At 55.2% G+C, this 18,231-nt stretch overlaps 1 protein-coding gene and 1 non-coding gene across 2 annotated transcripts in view; one reads left to right on the top strand and one right to left on the bottom strand.

The window, feature by feature from the left end:
• Window positions 1-2,759: 2,759 nt before the first annotated feature.
• LOC140631308 (small nucleolar RNA SNORD47) lies at window positions 2,760-2,830 on the top strand. Its single transcript, XR_012028946.1, has one exon. It is a non-coding gene; the product is annotated as a small nucleolar RNA SNORD47 (small nucleolar RNA).
• Window positions 2,831-7,316: 4,486 nt separating this feature from the next.
• Window positions 7,317-18,231, bottom strand: part of LOC140631115 (nectin-1) — a 64,436-nt gene continuing 53,521 nt past the window's right edge. Inside the window, exon 6 of the mRNA XM_072822365.1 lies at window positions 7,317-11,615. Coding sequence (XP_072678466.1) covers window positions 11,068-11,615 — 548 coding nt within the window. The 3' untranslated portion in view covers window positions 7,317-11,067. The remainder of the gene's footprint in view (window positions 11,616-18,231) is intronic.

The raw sequence follows: 18,231 nt of genomic DNA on the forward strand, positions 1-18,231 counted from the left end.
TCTAGCCTAGCTTAACTCGACAGAGCCCTCGCTCTGTTCCAGGCATTGTGTTAAGTACTTTACAAAGGGATGATTCGTCTTTAATCCCTACAGCAGCCCTCTGTGGTAGGTGCCACTATTATCTGCTTTACAAATAACTTTCTCTATATACAACTGTTTTTATTCATCTCAGCAGTCTATTCTTACAGCTTGAATTATAAAGCTCAGGGAAGGCAAGCAACTTGCCTTAGGTACACACAGCTGATAAATGGTACAACTAGGGATGGAATCAAGGTCAGTTGGACCCTAAAGTCTGCCTCTTTCCTTTCACCAGGGTTTCAACAAATGTCTGCTGTGAACTGAACTGTTAGAATCATCTAAAAGGACCGCAACGGGCTGAAATACTGACCCCGATCATTACGATAAATGGATAGCAGAGAAAAATGAAAATTACCACATTTAGGGGAAAAATTGACAGCTCAAGTACTGGGTGAGGGAGATCTGCTTAGTAGTAGCACACATGATAAAGATTTACACATCCACCCACCCACCCATCCACCCACCCATCCATCTCCACCTATCCTTCCATCTACTCATCCATCCATTCATCCATCCATCAACTCATCTACTCATTGTCTCATCCATCTACCCACCCACCCACCCATTCATCCATCCATCCATCCATCCATCCATCCATCCATCCATCCATCCATCCATCCTTCCACCCAGAAATGTAACCACCAGGTCTGAGCCCATGCCATCAGGTGTTCCATGTCACTACTGAGGTCAGATGGGGTGGCTGTATCCACCGTGTAAGAGAGAATAGGGCAGGTTCAGGGAGGACATGCAGGTAATCCTCCCACCCTTCCATCTTCCATCCCCTGCTGGTCAGATCAGTTCCAGGGAACAGTATTTTATCCCTGGTCCTCAGAATGAGAAGGAGCTGGTTATGTGTTGTTGTTTTTCCAAACAGGGACTTTAAAAAAAAAAAAAAAACATTTTTAAGAGCAGTTTCAGGTTCACAGCAAAATTGAATGGAAGGCAAAGATATTTTCCATATACCCTATGGCTCCATTATGCACAACATCCTCTACTATCAAAATCCCGCACCAGAGTGGTTCATTTCTTACAATCCATTTTGTTACATTCAACAAACTTCTGTTGATACATTATGACCACCCAAAGTCCATAGGTAGAGGGGGTGGGGGAAGGGTGAAATAGGTGATGGGGATTAAGGAGCACACTTGTGGTGATGAGCTCCAGGTGATATATGGAGGTGCTGAATCACTATATTGTACACTTGAAACTACTAACACTGTATGTTAACTAACTGGAATTAAAATAAAAACTTTAAAAAAAAAAAAAAACAAAGTCCATAGATAACTGGGATTTTTGATGTGGCTTCGAGAGCTTGCTCTGTGCTGGGCATTGTGATAATGCTTTTCCATAACTACTGGTCAACTGAGCCAAAACTTGAACCCAGGTTTGCCGGACACTCAAGTTCAGGCTCCTAACAGATGTGTTGCTAAGAGAGCAGAGGAATAAATATATGAAGAAGAGGTTTAGCTTGGACCAACCATCTCCAAATATTTGAAGGACTGTCCTAGGAAGGTCAAGGAATTACCTAGACCAGCGAGTGAAACTTAGTGGGGGGGAGTTTTATCTGAATAGAGGAGTTGCCCTATAATGGTAGGGCTTACCTCGAGAGGTAGTGAGCTACTTGTCATCAGAGCTACCTGGGATGCTTGAAGGAAAGCCCTGCCTTGAGGGAGGTTGGTCCATTCCACCTGCAAGGTCTTTTGACTCTCACTTTGATAAATTTGGTTTAAGCTTTATTGGGCACCCACTGCGTGTCTGCCCTGGGATAGGTGCTGGGGATGAATTAGACATGATCCCAGCCTTCAAGGGGCTCACAGCAGAGTAGGGAAGGCAGCTTGTGTGGTTCTAGTACCTGCTGACTCTTGTTGGCCCTGGAGGGCTCAGGGTCCTGGGAGCATTGCACAAGGGAAAGGAACTGGCCCCTGAGTGAGGGGAATGGGTGTGATGAATTCAGGCTGAGGGGACCCCAGTGTGTGATGTCTGAGTCAGCCATCCCTTCCTCAAAGGACTGCTCCCTGTGGAATAGAAGACCTTCCTCAGAGAGGCCTCTATGGGTCCTTGTGGCCGGTCCTCAGACAAAGGGCACAGGCCTGCCCTTCTCCCCTCTGCCTCTCTCAGAGAGTCCCATTTATCTAAGAGGACTGTTAGTGGCCTTCACTAAAAAAAAAAAAAAAAAAAAAGCACATCTACTTCTTCCAAGGTGGTAATACAATGGAGCAAGACTTTCCACTGGAGGAGGGCCTGTTGGACCTCTGGCCTGGGCTTTTTTTTTTTTTTTTTTTTTTCAGATTTTATTTATTTATTCATGAGAGACACACAGAGAGAGGCAGAGACACAGGCAGAGGGAGAAGCAGGCTCCCTGCAGGGAGCCCGATACGGGACTTGATCCCAGGACCTGATCACGACCTGAGCAGACGCTCAACCACTGAACCACCCAGGCATCCCTGGCCTGGGCTTTTAACTCAGAATCCCGCTTTGCCTTCTGGCATGTACCTGGAGACCAGGTGCCCAGGAATGGCCTCAAGCCAGAAAGCCTGCCTCGTGAGGGCTACAGGTATTGCTCCATCCTGGCTCCTCCCTGGCCTCCACCGCCACCACCAGCAGCCAGGGTCCCAGGTGTCTGAGGTGATGGTGGCGGCGATGGCAGAGGTGATGGATGGGGAGCACAATAAACAGCACGTAACCAGTGATGTATGATTTTGCCAGATGACATAGAATGCTATCACTCATAAAACCATTCCATTTTGTGGTTAAAGAAGATGTGGCCTATGTATACAATGGAATATTACTCAGCCCTCAGAAAGGATGAATGCCCACCATTTACATCAACGTGGATGGAACTGGAGGGTATGATGCTGAGTGAAATAAGTCAGAGAAAGATGATTATCACGTGGCTTCACTCATATGTGGAATATAAGAAATAGTGAAAGGGGCCATAAGGGAAGGAAGGGAAACTGAGTGGGGAAAAATTAGAGAGGAAGACAAACCATGAGAGACTCCTGACACTGGCGAACAAAGGGTTGCAGAAGGGGAGGGGGTGGGAGGATGGGGTAACTGGGTGATGGGCATTAAGGAGGGCACACGATGGGATGAATGAATACTGGGTGTTATACTGTACATTGGAAAATGGAATTTAAATAAAATTAAGAAAACAACGACAATAAACAGCATGTTTGGCACCCCAGCTCTTACTTGCTTAAGCTGCCAAGTCACCCACCTAGCCACCCCTCATTCTATCTCAGGGCCTGCTTCTTCCTCCTGCTAGGCACCTGGCATGACCTCTGCTCCACACCACTAGAATCTCCAGGGTAGCTTGTTGTGCATGCATCTGTCCCCTGTCTGGGTCAGCACCCCAGAGGCTCTGATTCTATTAATCCAGGGTGGGGCCTGGGTATTTGATTTTTTAAAGTCCTAATCGATTCAGCCGTGTGTGTGTCCCGGGTTCAGTTCTCTGACTCAATGGAGCCTGTGATGTGTGTGGATGATGCCCTGGAACTGGTTCTCCAGCCAAGCCAGGCTGTTCTGTGCCCTTCCTGGAGGAGCTCAAGATGAGCTTAGATGCACCGGCCGGCCTGGAGGGGCCGGCTCAGATGAGGCCCCAGGCAGTGGAGTGTGTGTGCCAGGGGGTGTGTGGTTGGCAGAGGGGAGGGAGAGGAGGGGGCAGTGCCTCAGCCACCCATCTAGTTGTTGGTGGCATGGAGGCAGAGTGGGGAATGGCCTGGCTCTGCCATCAAGGCTGTAAACCAGCAAACAGTCTGGGGGCCACAGAAGCCAGTACCAAGGTGGAACCCAAGGATTGCAACACAGAAGTGTCGGGCCATGGGGGCAGGGCCGAGGTGCTTCCAGGAGCAGGGTTCCCCCTCCGGCTTTCACAGAAGCCTTTCCTTGTGCACCTTTCCCTCCCCGCCCAACACCTACTTCCCATTCTTCAAAAGCATGGCGGATACCACCTGTGATCATTGAGATTTATAGTAAGAAGCATGTGTTCGGTCTTTGTCCTGGTTCCTGGCACAGAGCTCCTAAAACCCTTGGAATTTCCTAAGTGATAAGAGCTCTAAAGGTGGCTTGATACTCATAAGGAATCCTTTCAGCCACACCTGGGTTTAAGTTAATGAAGTTTGGAAAACACCTAAGAATGGAGGCTGGCTGCCAGGGGAGCCGACTGTGTGATTAGAAGGTTAGAACTTTCCGCCCCACCTCTGACCTCCAGGGAGAAGTGACAGGCTGGAGATTGAGTTCAGTTACCAGTGTCGATAATTTAGTCCATCACACCTGTGTTCTGAGGCCTCCCTAAAAGCCCAAAGGGATGGGGTTTGGAGAGCTTTCAGCTTGGTGAACACACGCAGGTGCTGGAAGAGTGGCCTGCCTTGAAGAGGGCCTGGAAGCTCCCAGCCCCTTCCCAGGTGCCTTGACCTATGCGGCTCTTCCATGAGTTATATTCTTTTTATAATAAATAGGTGATCTATTGAGTTAACTGTTTTCCTAAGTTCTGTGAGCCACTCAGCAAATTAATTGAACCCAAGGAACCTCTGATTTATGGTCAGTGGGTCAAAATCACAGGTGACAACCTGGATGTGACCCTGGCATTGAGGTGGGGGACAGTCTTGTGGGACTGAGTCCTTAGCTAGTAGGATCTGATGCTCCCTCCAGGTCAATAGTATCCGACTGATTTATTACTTGGTGGCATGGAAGAAAATGCACATTGGAACTGGTATCTGAATCGTACCATCTTTTCCACTCAACTCCAAAAGTGGCTCCCACAAACCCAATTTATCCCCCACGGGGGTTCACACTGCTCCATGGGTGAATTGAAACCCAGAGGACACCTGAGTGGCTCAGTGGTTGAGCATGTGCCCTTGGCTCAGGCCTTGATCCCTGGGTCCTGGGATCTGCCTGTGTCTCTGCCTCTCTCTGTGTGTCTCTCATGAATAAATAAATAAAATCTTAAAAAAAAAAAAAAAAAGAAAAAAGAAAAAAAGAAACTGGTGTCAGGTCTTTCATTCTCCAGAGTTAGGCTGGCACCACCACCTTCCCTGGCTTCCTCCCCTTCCTATGGCTCAAGACCTGCCTCTGGCCCTGAGCATGTTGAGCGCATGCTTTCTGATGGTCTGGTTGCTAAGCCTCAGTTTCCTCACTGGGCTTCAGTTCTCATTGTGCTGAATAAGCATTGGACTAGAGTGATCTCTTATAGAACAAGTGATATAAGATGCTAAATTCTCACGTTAGCCTGGGGTACTCTTAAATGCTTCTGGTCTGGAGAACTCTTACGCATCCTTCAGGCCCAGAGGAAACACCACAAGGCTTTCAGACCTTCCCAGGCAAAATGAGCCATTCCTGTTCCGTGCTGCTGCCATAGTGCTTTACGCACAGCTCTGCTTCAGCCTGTGGCCACCAGGCACTGGTTATTTTGGAATTCAGGACTCCTGGAGGCTCTGAATTCTTTGAAAGCAGAGACTCTGGGTGGGACCATCACAGGATCTCATGGAGCGTGGCCCACAGTGGCCAAATGAATGAATGAATGAATGCATGAGTAAAAAAATGAATCCCTCAGTTTGTCAAGTTCATTCTCATCACCATCTACGATCAGAATGGTCAAGTAAGGAGAGAGGCCTCTGTGGTATCCAGAAGGGAGCTCTGGCTGCCCAGCTATCTTAATCCTGGGCTCACAGCTGAGGTAGGGCAGTGGCAGGCATACCCCAGGGGGACCTTAGCCACTCAGATGGGTCCTGTCCCCAGGCCATCCAGCGTTGTGCTGTGCTGAGGGTGGGGATGCGGGGATAGGGTGGAGGGTTGAGGTTTGGGTGGAAGGAGCCTAAAGGGGAAAGTTCTTGCTGAACCTAACTCAACTAGCAACTAGAAAGCTAGGTGTGCCCTAGGTGTGTCTCCTGGGACCCTGGGGGAAAGGGGCCAGGTCTGGCTGGTCTGGCCCGGAGAGCCTGTGCCTGGGACTAATTGGCTGGCCCTCCTTCTGCTGCTGGAGAAAGTCTTGGCTAATTTGCCGGAACGCTCTAGTTAAATGCCAATTAGGACGTTCTGTCCACTGCTCTCTTCCAATATATTAATAATATAATTAAGCATTTATTGCCTGCGCAAATTAAAAATTAACTTAAACGGACAGCCTGGAAAACTGAGGAAGTGACCACTTACGCCACCAATTTGCATCTCATTCGAGAATCAGCATCCAAACAGTCTAGGGTGCTGGTCTGGCCTCCCAGTGAGGGGCCCAGCCAGCTGCCAACAGCTGCTGGCTTCTTCTCCACGCCCAATTCCCCGATTCCGCCTGGCCTCCCCTCCCCACCCCATCCTAGGTGTGGAGGATGGGCTTCGCCCCAGATGAGTAGGAGGGCTTTCTGCTAAGCGGCCACCTTGGCTTCCAGCATCCCTACCCCCTTTCCTCAGGGGCGTATGGTATGGATTTCAGTGAAAGGAGATGCTACTGGGGGTGACAGGGGGAGGTGAAGCCCCTGCCACTCCCACCCAGGATCGATTTGTCCTGCATTCCAGCCCAGGAGATGGGAAGCAGATGGTGCTGGAGTGGGGAGGGGAGGTGAACAAGGGACGAGGAAGGAGCCCTTCCCTGCAACCAGCCCTCTGGAGAGATGAGGGGCCGGGTCTCTGGGAGAGAACTGGCAGGGGACAGGTCCTGGCAGTTTCCTGGAAACAGGAGATGAAAGGATAAAACTCCCCATCTCTTCTCTGTCCCCAGTGTGTCTGACACGACAGGTGTGACACTGCTGGTTTTCTTCTCCAAACAACCGCAGGAGGGGACTTGGCAGGAAGGAGCAGGACAGCAGGGAGTGGGCGAGAAGGGGGAACTGGAAGCAGCCTGAGCTGAGCTCTGCTGCTGTGGGGCAGGGAGGCAGGGACTCGGGCCAGCTGGGGCGGGGGGTGGGGGGGTACTGTCTCAGTGAGCCCCCCACCTCCCAGGCCGCCTGCCCTGAAGGCCTCCCTGCCTGTGCTTGCGGAGCCCAAGCCCTCTACTGCCCACGGTCTTCCGGTGTGCGGGCGAAGCTTTGTGGCAGCTTGTGAGTTGGGGTGAGGTCCCAGGCAGGACCCTCACCCCCCACCCCACCCCGGGGCGAACCCCTACAGGCGTCTGCAGGACTGGGGGACCTGGGCACAGGGTGGAGGCTCCCTTCCCTTCCCCACCATGCCGGCTCCACCCTGTCCCCGTGCCCACAGCTGTGAGAAGGGCACAGCGACTGCGGGGAGATGACGAGTGACGCAGGCAACCAGGGTTGTTTTAAACACTTTATTTATAAAAAAGTACATTTTTTTTCCTCAGTACATTTTTCAACCCATCATTTTTTTTATACAAGTAAAAGGGGGTGATGCAAACACCCCCTGGGTCAGAACCAGGAGAACCTGCGCTGGGCTGTCCCCGGGGACCAAAGACGAAACGGTGACAAAGAAACCGAAGCCAAGGTAGAGCGTCGCACTCAGAGGTGAGGGGTGGCAGCTTCTCCTGGATTTTGTTTCCATTTATACAAAAAGAGAAAACCTTTTTTTTGTTTGTTTCTGGCCAAGAATCCCATTTCCTCACAGCAGGAGTTGGAAGAGCAGCAGGCTGGTGGCGCAGGAGCCCCTCTGGTCTTCCAGTCGGGGCCATGAGGGCCCAGGAGCCCCGGGCCGGGCAGAGGCACAGGCCTGTCCCCCAGGTGCTCAGGGCCGGTGCAGGGCTCCCTGTGGGTGCGGGGACCTGGGAGGGACCCACCTGCTCCGCAGTAGGAGAGGGCTCCTGGTGGCAGTCGGCCTCCAGAACTCTCTCTGGGCCCCCAGAGGCCTGCGAGCGCTCCCTCCCCCCAGTGAGCTGCCCATATCCCCCAACACAATTCCCCGATTCCTCTGCTTAGAGGATGGCAGAAAAATTATTGCACCAGTGGCTTGGGCACGTGGGAGGGGGTTGGCAGAGGGGGCTCACACCCAGGAAACAAGGCCCCTGTGAGTCTCTGTGGTGGCCTGGGCATGGGGAAATCACCTCTCTCCTGTGTTCTTCCAGCAGGACCAGCCCGGTCCTCTGCTGGCTGTGCGTCTGCGGGTGCGCACCTGGGCTTGGGTCTGCGTGTGTGGGGGTGTGCCCCGTGGGTGCGTGGACTGGGCCTGAGCTGGCCGCGCTTGCCTGCTCGTGATCACCGATTCCATTCTGCTGCTTTTCAGCTCCTTCTGATGAAAGGGGACTCGGGTGGTTTGTGTACACATTAGAACAATATCAAAATCTTAAAGAAATGGGGGTGGGGGGTCAAGGGAGTGGGGGGGGGCCAGAACAGGGAGGGTAGCAAGAGGCAGGGGGACAACTGGGGGACGCCTTGGCACGAGGAATACCAAGTTTATTTCATTTCCAGCAAAGGCAGAAGCTCAGCTCATGCTGGGGGCGTGAAGAAGCGAGACGTCCTTATCTCTCTTCGGGGCCAGGCCTCCCCTCGGCCAGCTGGGCTGTGTCGGAGGGCCCGAGAGCACAGTGCCCAGCTTCCCGCAGACTGGGGTGCCGAGAACCCCACCCGCCCCGGGCCGGAGTGCCACCCCCTGCCTGCCTCACTGCTCTGCTGGGTGTGCTGTTGGGCTCCAGGCTAGGCAGGAGCCTCCACATGGCCCACGCTCGTGGCATGGACTCCACAGTTTGTGCTTTGCTTGGGGGGAGGGTCTGGAGGTGTCTGAAGGGGGACTCAGTGCTTTGGCTGGGCCCAGGGGCCCTCCTAAGTACATCATAGAATGAGGAATAGCGGGTGGCAGTGGGGGATGAGGGAGACACAGGAGGGGAGAGTTCTTTCAGTTTCATGGTTTCAAGGAGACAAAATGCCTTTATCAGGCAGGCCCCTGGGATTTCCTCCTGCCTGGGGGCAAGGAGACCAAACAGAGGGCCCAGAGCGCTGTGAAGTGGGACTGGATGGGGCAGTGATGTAACATGGGAAAGGTCCTCTGCCCTGGGAGGGGAGACACTAATACTGCTAAGAGAAGCAGCCCAGATCCTCTGCTCCCCCCCTCTGCCCTGTTGGCTAGAAAGACCCCAGAATTTTCTCCCCCAACTCCACCCCATCTGGTACCCCCAATGCCAAGAGGGGAGAGCTGCCCCAGGGCTGGCATGGCTTCAGACTTCTGCTACGTGGCTACTGGGCAGCCAGGGCTGGGGCTAGGGCAGTGGGGGCCAGGGGAGGGTGGCCCAGCTGCTGGGCCCCGGGGTTGCCAGGGTAGAGACAGGGCTGGCTGGGGATTCAAGAGCAGCACCAGGGCGGGGAAGAGTGGGGCTGGGGGCTGGGGCTCCCTTGGGAAGCCTATGGCAGGGTAGGTCAGTGCCCGTGGGGCACAGAGTGGTCTGCTTCCCCCCTCCCCCCAACACTTGCCATCCCACAGAGCCCCTGACAGCCTAGGTTGAGTTAACTAGAACCCTAATGGGCAGGCATGAGCCCGCCTCTCCCATCCCAGGGTCTTTCCTATCTAGAGTGCTGGGGGGGACAGAGTGAGCAGATGGAGAGACTGAGGCACTTTGAGCTGGGGAACGGAAGGGGCTGGGAGGGGCCTTTCCCCCATTGTACAGACAGGAAGCCCTCGTCTTGGGGGACTGATGGGAGCCCAGAGCCCCGTTCAAGGAGGGAATCTATTATAACTCAAAGGGAATGCTTCCCCAAGGGTCCCCTCCTGCTGCCCCCCCATCCCAGAATGGAAACCAGATATAGCTGAGCAAGGGGTGGAAAGTGGCGAGCAGGAGCTTCTGAGTCAGGATCCCTGGCCCCCCCACTCCCCTTGCACTTTCTGGCAAGCCCAGAACATCTACATTGGCCTTGGCAGGTGAGGTGCCACCCGTCCGCGCTCTTCAGCATCTGTATTTGCCAAGCTTCTGTGGGGAGGACTCCCTTCCCCATTGCCCTCCGTGGTGGTACTCGGTCACCTCGGACACCTGGACATCTAGGGAGCCCAGCCCTGACTCCCCAGGAGAATCAAGAGCTGCTAGCACTTGACAGATAAGGGAGAAATCTTGAGAAACTCCCATGCTGAAAGAAGCAATTTAGGGCCAGCCCGAACTCCTAGGATAGGGGCACCAGGGGGCCCTGGTCTCAGCAGTCGCTGGAAACTTCTGAAGGCTGGCCTCACCCTCAGCTGGGAGGGGAAGAGGTGGAGCAGAGAGGGGTGGGCCCCGGCGGTGTGCAGCCTGGGAGGGCGTGTGACCCCAGGGGAACGAGGGGTGGACATGAGTGGGGAGTGTGCATGTAGGTGTCTGTGTTGGTAGAGGTGTATGGGAAGTGTGGGCCAGAGTCCACCCGGAATCCCACTACGTGGGGAGCAGACAGGGGTCAAGAGGAGAGACACACCAGAGCTGGGCCAACTTCACTCTCTGTTGGCCAATGAGGAAAAAAAATGTAAAACCAACCTCACCAGGAAAATACACTGCTCAAGGCCCTGGGTGGGGACCTCCACTCGATTCACTTTAGAAAGGAGACAACCCTGGGTGCTTTGGAGAAGCCTCTCCCTGCCTCTCGGGTGCAATGGCTGTCTAGACTGGGGGTCCAAGGCCCCGGCTGCTCATGGCAGGGGGTGCTGGGGTCCCTCTCCCTGGGAAAAGAGGAGCAGCATCTGGGGGTGGGGTGGGGCTTTCCCCTTGGAGCCCCCGGGCCCTCCACCCCCAGTGGAAAAGACACAAACAAATTCCAGTGTTGGGGGCGAGGGAGGGCGGGCTCCCCAAACCCTGCTGGGACGCCCAGGTACACAAGACGAGAACAGGGCTCCCCGCACAGAGGGCAGGCGGAGGGTACAGCAACACCAAAGCCACAGTGAACACAACACCATGGGGAGGACAGGGGTGGGGGGTAGGGGGGAAATTGTAACAAAGCCAGGTCGCACCTGCCCTGGGCTCCCCGCTCCCCAGGGGTGTGGGGCTGGCTTTGGGCAGCTGGGTGAGTCTCTGTTGAGCTCCTGGGGGAGCGGGCTGGGGGGGCGGGGGGCGTGCGGGTGGGGGCTCGGGGAGAAGGGCGCAGACGAGGCTCTGGAGACGGGGCGCTACACGTACCACTCCTTCTTGGAAATGAAAGACCCGTCGTTCTGAGAAACCATGTTCTCGGCCAAGTCCAGCTGCTCGGGGTCGTACTGGTAGCCCAGGGTCCGGTCCCCGTAGCCGTCCTGCCGGGCCTCGGCCTCGTCCACCGTGAAGTAGGGCCGCTTGGCGTCCTCGTCGTACTTGGGGTGGGGGCCGCCCACCTTGCGCTCGCCCCCGCCGCCCCCCTCCTCCTCCTCCTCCTCCTCGTAGCTGCTCCCGCCCAGCGGCCCGGGCTTCTTCTCATCGTCCGAGTCGTCGGGGTACTGCAGGTTCTGGGCCATGGGCGGGTGGTGCTGGGGGATGCCCGCCTTGCTGTAGCCGTTGCCGTACACGTGCTTCTTGGTGCTGTAGTCGCCCTTGAAGGTGTGCCGGCGCCGGCGCAGGGCCACCACGATGCCGCCCACCACGATCGCCACCAGCAGGATGCTCCCCGCCACGCCCCCGATGATGGCCGTGGGCACCGGCCCGGCGCGCCGCCCGTGCTCGGGGGGAGACGGGGTGTAGGGGAACTCTGGGCGAGGAAAAGACATGGAGGGGGACAGTGTCAGTGTCTGCTGGGGGGGCAGGGGGGCAGGGAGGCAGGGGAGGGAAAGGCCAGGGCGTGGGCAGCTCCAGATCCGCAGGCCCCTCCGGGAGCCCCCATCCCCTCCAGGACCCCCACTCTAGGGAGCCCTCAACCCCTCCAGGAGCCCACACCGCGCAGCGCCCTGCCCTCTGGGAGCCTTCACCCCTCCAGGAGCCCCCTGCTCCTCCGGGAGCCCCCACCTCCTCCAGGGACCCCTCCCCCTCTAGGGAGCCCTCAACCCCTCCAGGAGCCCACACTGTGCGGCGCCCTGCCCTCTGGGAGCCTTCACCTCCTCCAGGAGCCCCTGCCCCTCCGGGAGCCCCCACCCTTCCAGGAACCCTGCACCTCTTGGCGCCCCGCCCCTCCAGGAGCCCCCACTCCCTTCAGGAGCCCTCACCCCTCGGCGCCCCGCTCCTCCGGGAGACCCTACTCCCTCCGAGAGCTCCCATGCCCTCCAAGAGCCCCCACCCTTCAGCGCCCCACCCTTCCTGGGTGCCCCCTAACCCACCCTCTGGGAGCCTCCATGCTGGCTTTCTCCTTGGCTGTGGTGCCAGCCCACCCGGGTCCCTGTGTCCCCTAGCCGCCAGTCACCGTCAGGCACCCGGGGAAGTAAGTGTGCTATTAATTTCTATTCAACACACGAGGGAAGGAGGCTTAGAGGGGTTGAATAACTTGCCCGAGGCCACCAGCCAATGATGCAACGTTGGTTCTTTTGCACGGAAAACCAGTGTAAACGTTACCCCTGCCCCTCTGCCCGACCCTGCTGCTCACTGGGCGCCCCACGTCTGCTTCCACCTGCTCCCCAGTACACAGGGAAGAGGATGGGTTCCCAGAGCGGCCCCGTTGAAGCCCTGTGAGTCTCAGAAACCAGGGCTGTGGTTCTTGGCTGCCGCCTGGCCTGCAGGGCAAGGTGGGTGCCCAGGGTGCTGGCAAGCCCGGGCTGTGAGCAAGATGCTCAGCATGGCTGTGCAGGAAGGGGGCACGAGCACGCGTGAATCCATGGCAACAATGGTGTGTAGGGAGCACGTGCCGGGGCACACCCTGGCCGTCTCGGCCAGCCCGCATGCCTATGCTGATGGGCCCGATGTGTGTGTACCAACCTGCACCCTGAGGACAGGGTGGAAACCAGGAGGCAGGAAAGGTGGAGAGAAGAGAAGGGAAGTAGGTAGGAGAAAGGGAAGGCCGGGTGGGTGAGTGCCAGCCTCTGGTCAGTGCTGCCCCTGACTCTCCCTCTTCCTTCCCAGCCAGAGGCCAAAGGACACCCTCCTCCCCCAAGGGGAGGGTGAGGGAGGCGGTTCCCAGCACCACCACAGGGTGGCACCGGAGACCACGGCTGACCACGGTCAGGGCAAGAGTCCTGGTGGGCAGGCCCAGGGGGAGCCTGGGAGGGCTGTCCGATTGTTCTAGGCCCTCCTCTCTCAGGCCAAGGCAAAGGTGTACGGTTTGGACATTCCTTCCGGTCTCTGGGAATCGGTTTCTGTCAGCTTACTCCCTGAATGAGCATCACTCACTCCAGGGGAATCCTGCTCCTCCTAGAAGCCCATTCCCTCCTCCCAGAGGTGAAGCTAGCCCCGTGTGGGAGCGGGTGGGGTGCTGTCTGCAGCAGGCAGGAGCAGCGCAGAGACTCTAGAAGAGGAAAGGACTTCTGGGAGTCCGGGCTGGGAGGGCTAATGAAAACACGGGGGCCCGAAGAAGGGATGGCGATCTGCCTGCAGGCACATGGCTGAGCAGGGACCACCCAAATGCTCCTGTTCCTGGCCTCTCCACATGCAGGAGTTGGCAGAGCGAGCAACAACTACTTGTCACCACTGTGTCCTCAATGCAGGTCAGCGAGTGGCTGTCCAATAAATATTTATTGAATATTTGTCCTCACCGCCTACTTCCAGAAGTTTCCCTGAAACCTCAAGCTTCTCCTGCTTTACCAGGTCCCATCTGTTTACTGCCTTTAAAAAGCGCCGCACACCTGCTCCCCACGAAGTGGGAGCTGCCTCCACAAGGCGTGCCCCAAAAGGCAGCTAGCAGGAACCTAGCCTCTGCTGTTTTTACCCTGCCTGCTGCCTCTTCAGTTCTTGCCCAGATCTGAGTGCTCTCCTCTCTAACCTGCCTCATCACTTCCCCCATCCACCTACCCATCTACGGATCTATCCATCCACCGATCCATCCGTCCATCCATCCATCCACCCATCTACCCATCCATCCATCCATCCATCCATCCATCCATCCATCCATCCACCAAGCCACCCACCCATCCCTCTACTCCCTACCCAACTATCCATCTATATACCCATCTACCCGTCTACCAATCCATCCATCCATCCATCCATCCATCTATCCATCCATCCATCCACCTATGCAATCAAAAAACATCTACGGAGCATCTATTTTGCTAGTCACAGGATACAAGAAACTCATAGCCTATCTGGGGAACCAAATGACACCCTTAGGGACAAAGCAGCACACAGACATTCAAGGGCACTGGCAGAGAAGTGCCTCAGGATTCAGGGGAAGGAGAACAGTGTGGACTGGAGTTAGCCCAGGCTCCTTGGAAAAGACTTATGCCATGCCTTGAAAGATGGCAAGGACTTGGAGAGGCCAAGAGAATAAAACAGGCATGCAAATGAGGGGACCTACCTTTCCTTTCAAATCTTTCCATCAAATCTTGTTGACTCTTCCTATTCAATATTTTATCACTTCATGCCAGATTTTACTGTCTTTGATTCCCGACTCTCCCACCTCCATCTGGTCTCTGTCCCCTTTCAGTCACTCTATCCACGGTCAGGAAGTTAATTTCCACTGTGTAGACACTACCACTCCCTTTCTCAAAGATGAGCAGTGATGTCCCCACCGCCCACTAGACAGTGCCAGTCTGGGCTTCAGAGCTTCCATCATGCCACTTGATCTTGGCTTTGGCTAACTTGTCCGCCTTGTTGTCCAAGTTCATTCTTTACTGCAAATCTTTGCTCATGCTGTTGGCACTGCTAGAAATGCCCTTCCTCATTCCTTCCTTTCCATTCTTTCAGTTTTCGAATGGCTAAGGTTCTCCTTTTCTCGAAGGAATGAGGAGAGGGGCTGGGGAAGTGGCAGCCTCAGGATAATTCGGAACTGTTTCTAGTCAGGGTGTTACGGCTGTGTGCAGTCTAAGTTCTGATGCATTTATTTTTATGCTTTCTGCGACAGCGGAGACCCAATGAAAAAATAAAGCTCTCCTACATCGTACTCGACTAGATTGAATTTTGGGGGCCCCACTAATCAAAGTATGGTAGAGTTTGCTGTATTACCTGTTTCATGAGAGTGGCTTGTGTCCCAAATTAGTCCATAAATTCGAATTCAGAGTAAATCCAGAACCTGACCACTTTCCACCATCGCTCTGCCCCTAATCGAAGCCACCATCACCTGTCACCTGTATTATTGCAGTAGCTGTATAACTGGCTTCCCTGATTATAACCTTTTCCTTTTATAGATGATTTTGAACACAGCAGCCACAGAGCCCTGTTAAGTCTGGAGAGTTTAAAATGGCCTACATGACCTGTGCCTCCACTCCCTACCTCTGATTTCATCTCTTGCTTTCTTCCTGGCTCACTCTGCTCCAGGCTTACTCAGGGCCTTTGCACTGGCTGCCCTCCACCCAGAAGACTCTTCCCCTAGGTGTCCCATGGTCCCTCCCTCACCTCCTTCAGGGCCTGGCTCAAACTTCTGAGATCACCTTCTCACTGAGGCCCTCCCTGACTGCCCTATTTCAAACCACAGCTCACGAACCCCACCCTGGCACTTGTGACCCTTTGATCCTGTTCTTCTTTTCTCCATGTCACTTTTTTTTTTTAAAGATTTACTTGACATGGAGAAAGCACAAGCAGGGGAAAGGGTAGGGAGAGGGAGAAGACTCCTTGCAGAGCAGGGAACCTGATGCAGGACTCAATCCCAGGGCCCTGGGATCATGACCTGAGCCAAAGGCAGATGCTTAACCACTGAGCCCCCCAGGTGCCCTTCCATGCCACTTTCAAAATGATCATATATTTTTTCCAATGTATTTCATCTGTTGGTTGCCATCTGTCCTTCTGTATTAAAACATAAACTCTAGAGGGACAGGGACATTGTTTGGCTCATTGATATATTCCCAAGCATCTCGCCTGCCTGGCATGTGGCTGGAGTTCAAGAATATTTGTTGAACGAATTCTGTTAAGGCAAAGCTTGTCTCAGAGGTGAGCCTCTGGGTGTCTTTCCTCCTCAAGGTCTCTTCTTTTTCTTTTTCTTTTTTTCTGTTTAACTTTCCCCCCCCACCCGCTAAGAAGGTTTACTCTTCCCTGGGGATCTGTTGGGACCCAAAGGGAGCGCTGGTTATTTTGGCTGTTTTAGGGCCAGGCCTGCCCAGAGGTAGAAGAATGGCTAAGACGACCTTCTGGCACTGTGGATTTCAGAGTGCAGATGCCGAGTGAGGGTGCAGGAGGAGAAGACAGGAGGGTCTCATTCACTGGCAAGTGGAGGTGGCTGTGTGGTGTGGAATGGAGCACCTCACTCCCCACCCCCCGTCTTACGAAGGGTGCAGCTTGGCCTCCATTCCTGAAAGACCATGGCCTCCCCTCTGGGATGGCAGGCTGGTCGGGCCCCTGGAGGTGGTGAGAGTTTGGCTTCCCTTGGGGGCTGTGAGTGAGGGGGTAGGCAGGTACAAGGGCTGTGGGCAGACCAGCTTAGGGTTTTTGTTTGATCTAGGATCTGGAGGAGGTTTGGGGTCAAAGAGAATGTATGGGCTTGCTTCCAAACCAATGCCTGGGGCTTCCCCAGGCAGGCATCCTGAGATGAGGCCAGGAAGCTGCGAGAACTACACCTCCCAGTGTGCAGTGCTGTGGCTGCAGGGAGGGTAGGAAGGCCCGAGGTTGGACTCTGAAAGCCCTCTTGTCCTGTAGGAGCTGCGGCAGCTGCACAGCGAGTCAGGCCACTGGACAGGGCCTCATCAAGCTGGAGCAGCACTGAGTCCTCCCAGGGGCCAGGATGCAGCTACCTTCACACAGACTCCGCAGCACACTGCCATTCACCAGCCTGGAGAAAGGCATGTTTGCCCATGGCACGGCCAGGGCTCCCGTTTGCACACTCAGTATGCAGACAGGCACCCGCCTGCTTGCCACTGCACATTTACACACTCAGGACCACACACCCACACTCATGCCCCGGTGTGCATCGTGGCAGGTTCACACACACCCTCCCTTCCAGATGGACCCCGAAGCCTCACTGACACTTGTTCCTGAGAATTCCCAGTCTAAGAGAGAGACCTGTTACCCTCACCCTCAAGTGGTCATCCCCAGTGGATGAGCCCAGGACTTCAGTGGAAATAGGAATTGGGGCAGACACCCTCCCTGCTCTGCTCCCTGAGTGGCCTGGATGCTCTCTTCCCCACAGCCCCAGTCCCAGGGATAGATGCTGTCCCATTTGGACCCTTTACTCTGGTCAAGGCCATACCCTGAGCACCTCTCCCCACTCTCTACATTAGAGGGAGAAGGGAAGGGAGCTCACTGGTTTGTTTTGTGACTACTGGCCGGACCCCATGAAATTGCTCTTGGCCACTTGGATCTTGGAAATGGGCCTCTCTGAGGGCCTCAGGCCCTGAGGACATGTACACACAATTCTGGTGAGTCTGTCTCCTTGTCCCCATGGCCACAGCCCAGGCCTGTTACTTCCCACTAGGGACACCCTCACTATACAGCCCCTAACTGGTCCCCTGGTGCCATCCACACAGCCTCCCAAATGCTTGGTCTATACGACCTGCCTCGCCACACTGCTTCTCCGCTGAGAACCCTTCAGAGACTTGCCTTTGACAACACAGAGAAAGGCTGGTTTCTCCCATTCCTGCCCACCTGGCTCCCAACATCTCCTTCCTATGAGCTTCCTTTGCCTGCAAACCCCACCTTCTATCATCCTCATAGGAACAACTCAAACACCACCTCCTCCACCTTGATCCGGGGCCCCAAGAAGCCCGTGCTAAAGTGTGTCTGTGCAGGTGCAATGCCTCGCATATGTGTGCCCTGCACACACACGTATCTTTGGCACACACCCCACCACATGCCTCCTCCCCCTCCTGCCCCAGCTGCTCCTCATTTTCCTTTCCAGATGCGCCCAGGGCAAAGCTATTACCCGAACGGATGGCCAGAATGAAAAATTAAATTTCCACTTATCCGTCTCACTCATGCATTCCCTCCTGACTGGGGGGCTTGGAGCCTGGGGCCTGGCCGTGTCCCTTGGACTGGGCCCCCAGAGACAGACACGAGGTGAGGTGGGACTGGGGCTCAGACGTTGTCTGTGAGCTCAAGAACACACAGCTCTGCAAGGCTCAGACTTCCTGGATGGGCCCTCCAGGGGGGCAGAGAGAGCTTCCCTCCTTCCCTTGGGACGGGCTGGCTAAACCGCTCCTGGGCACATCGATGATTCAGTGAGCGTCATGCCTCTCTGGCTTCTGCCTCACTGGGCTGTCAACAAGAGTGGCCTATGCAAGGCCCTTCTCACCACCCATGTGTGTGACTTGGTTACCACCCCTGTCCCTCCCCGTGCCTCTGGGAGCACAGGAGGATATGCC

This window comes from Canis lupus, chromosome 3 (genome assembly GCF_048164855.1).
Source record: "Canis lupus baileyi chromosome 3, mCanLup2.hap1, whole genome shotgun sequence".
Classification (NCBI taxonomy): Eukaryota; Metazoa; Chordata; class Mammalia; order Carnivora; family Canidae; genus Canis; species Canis lupus.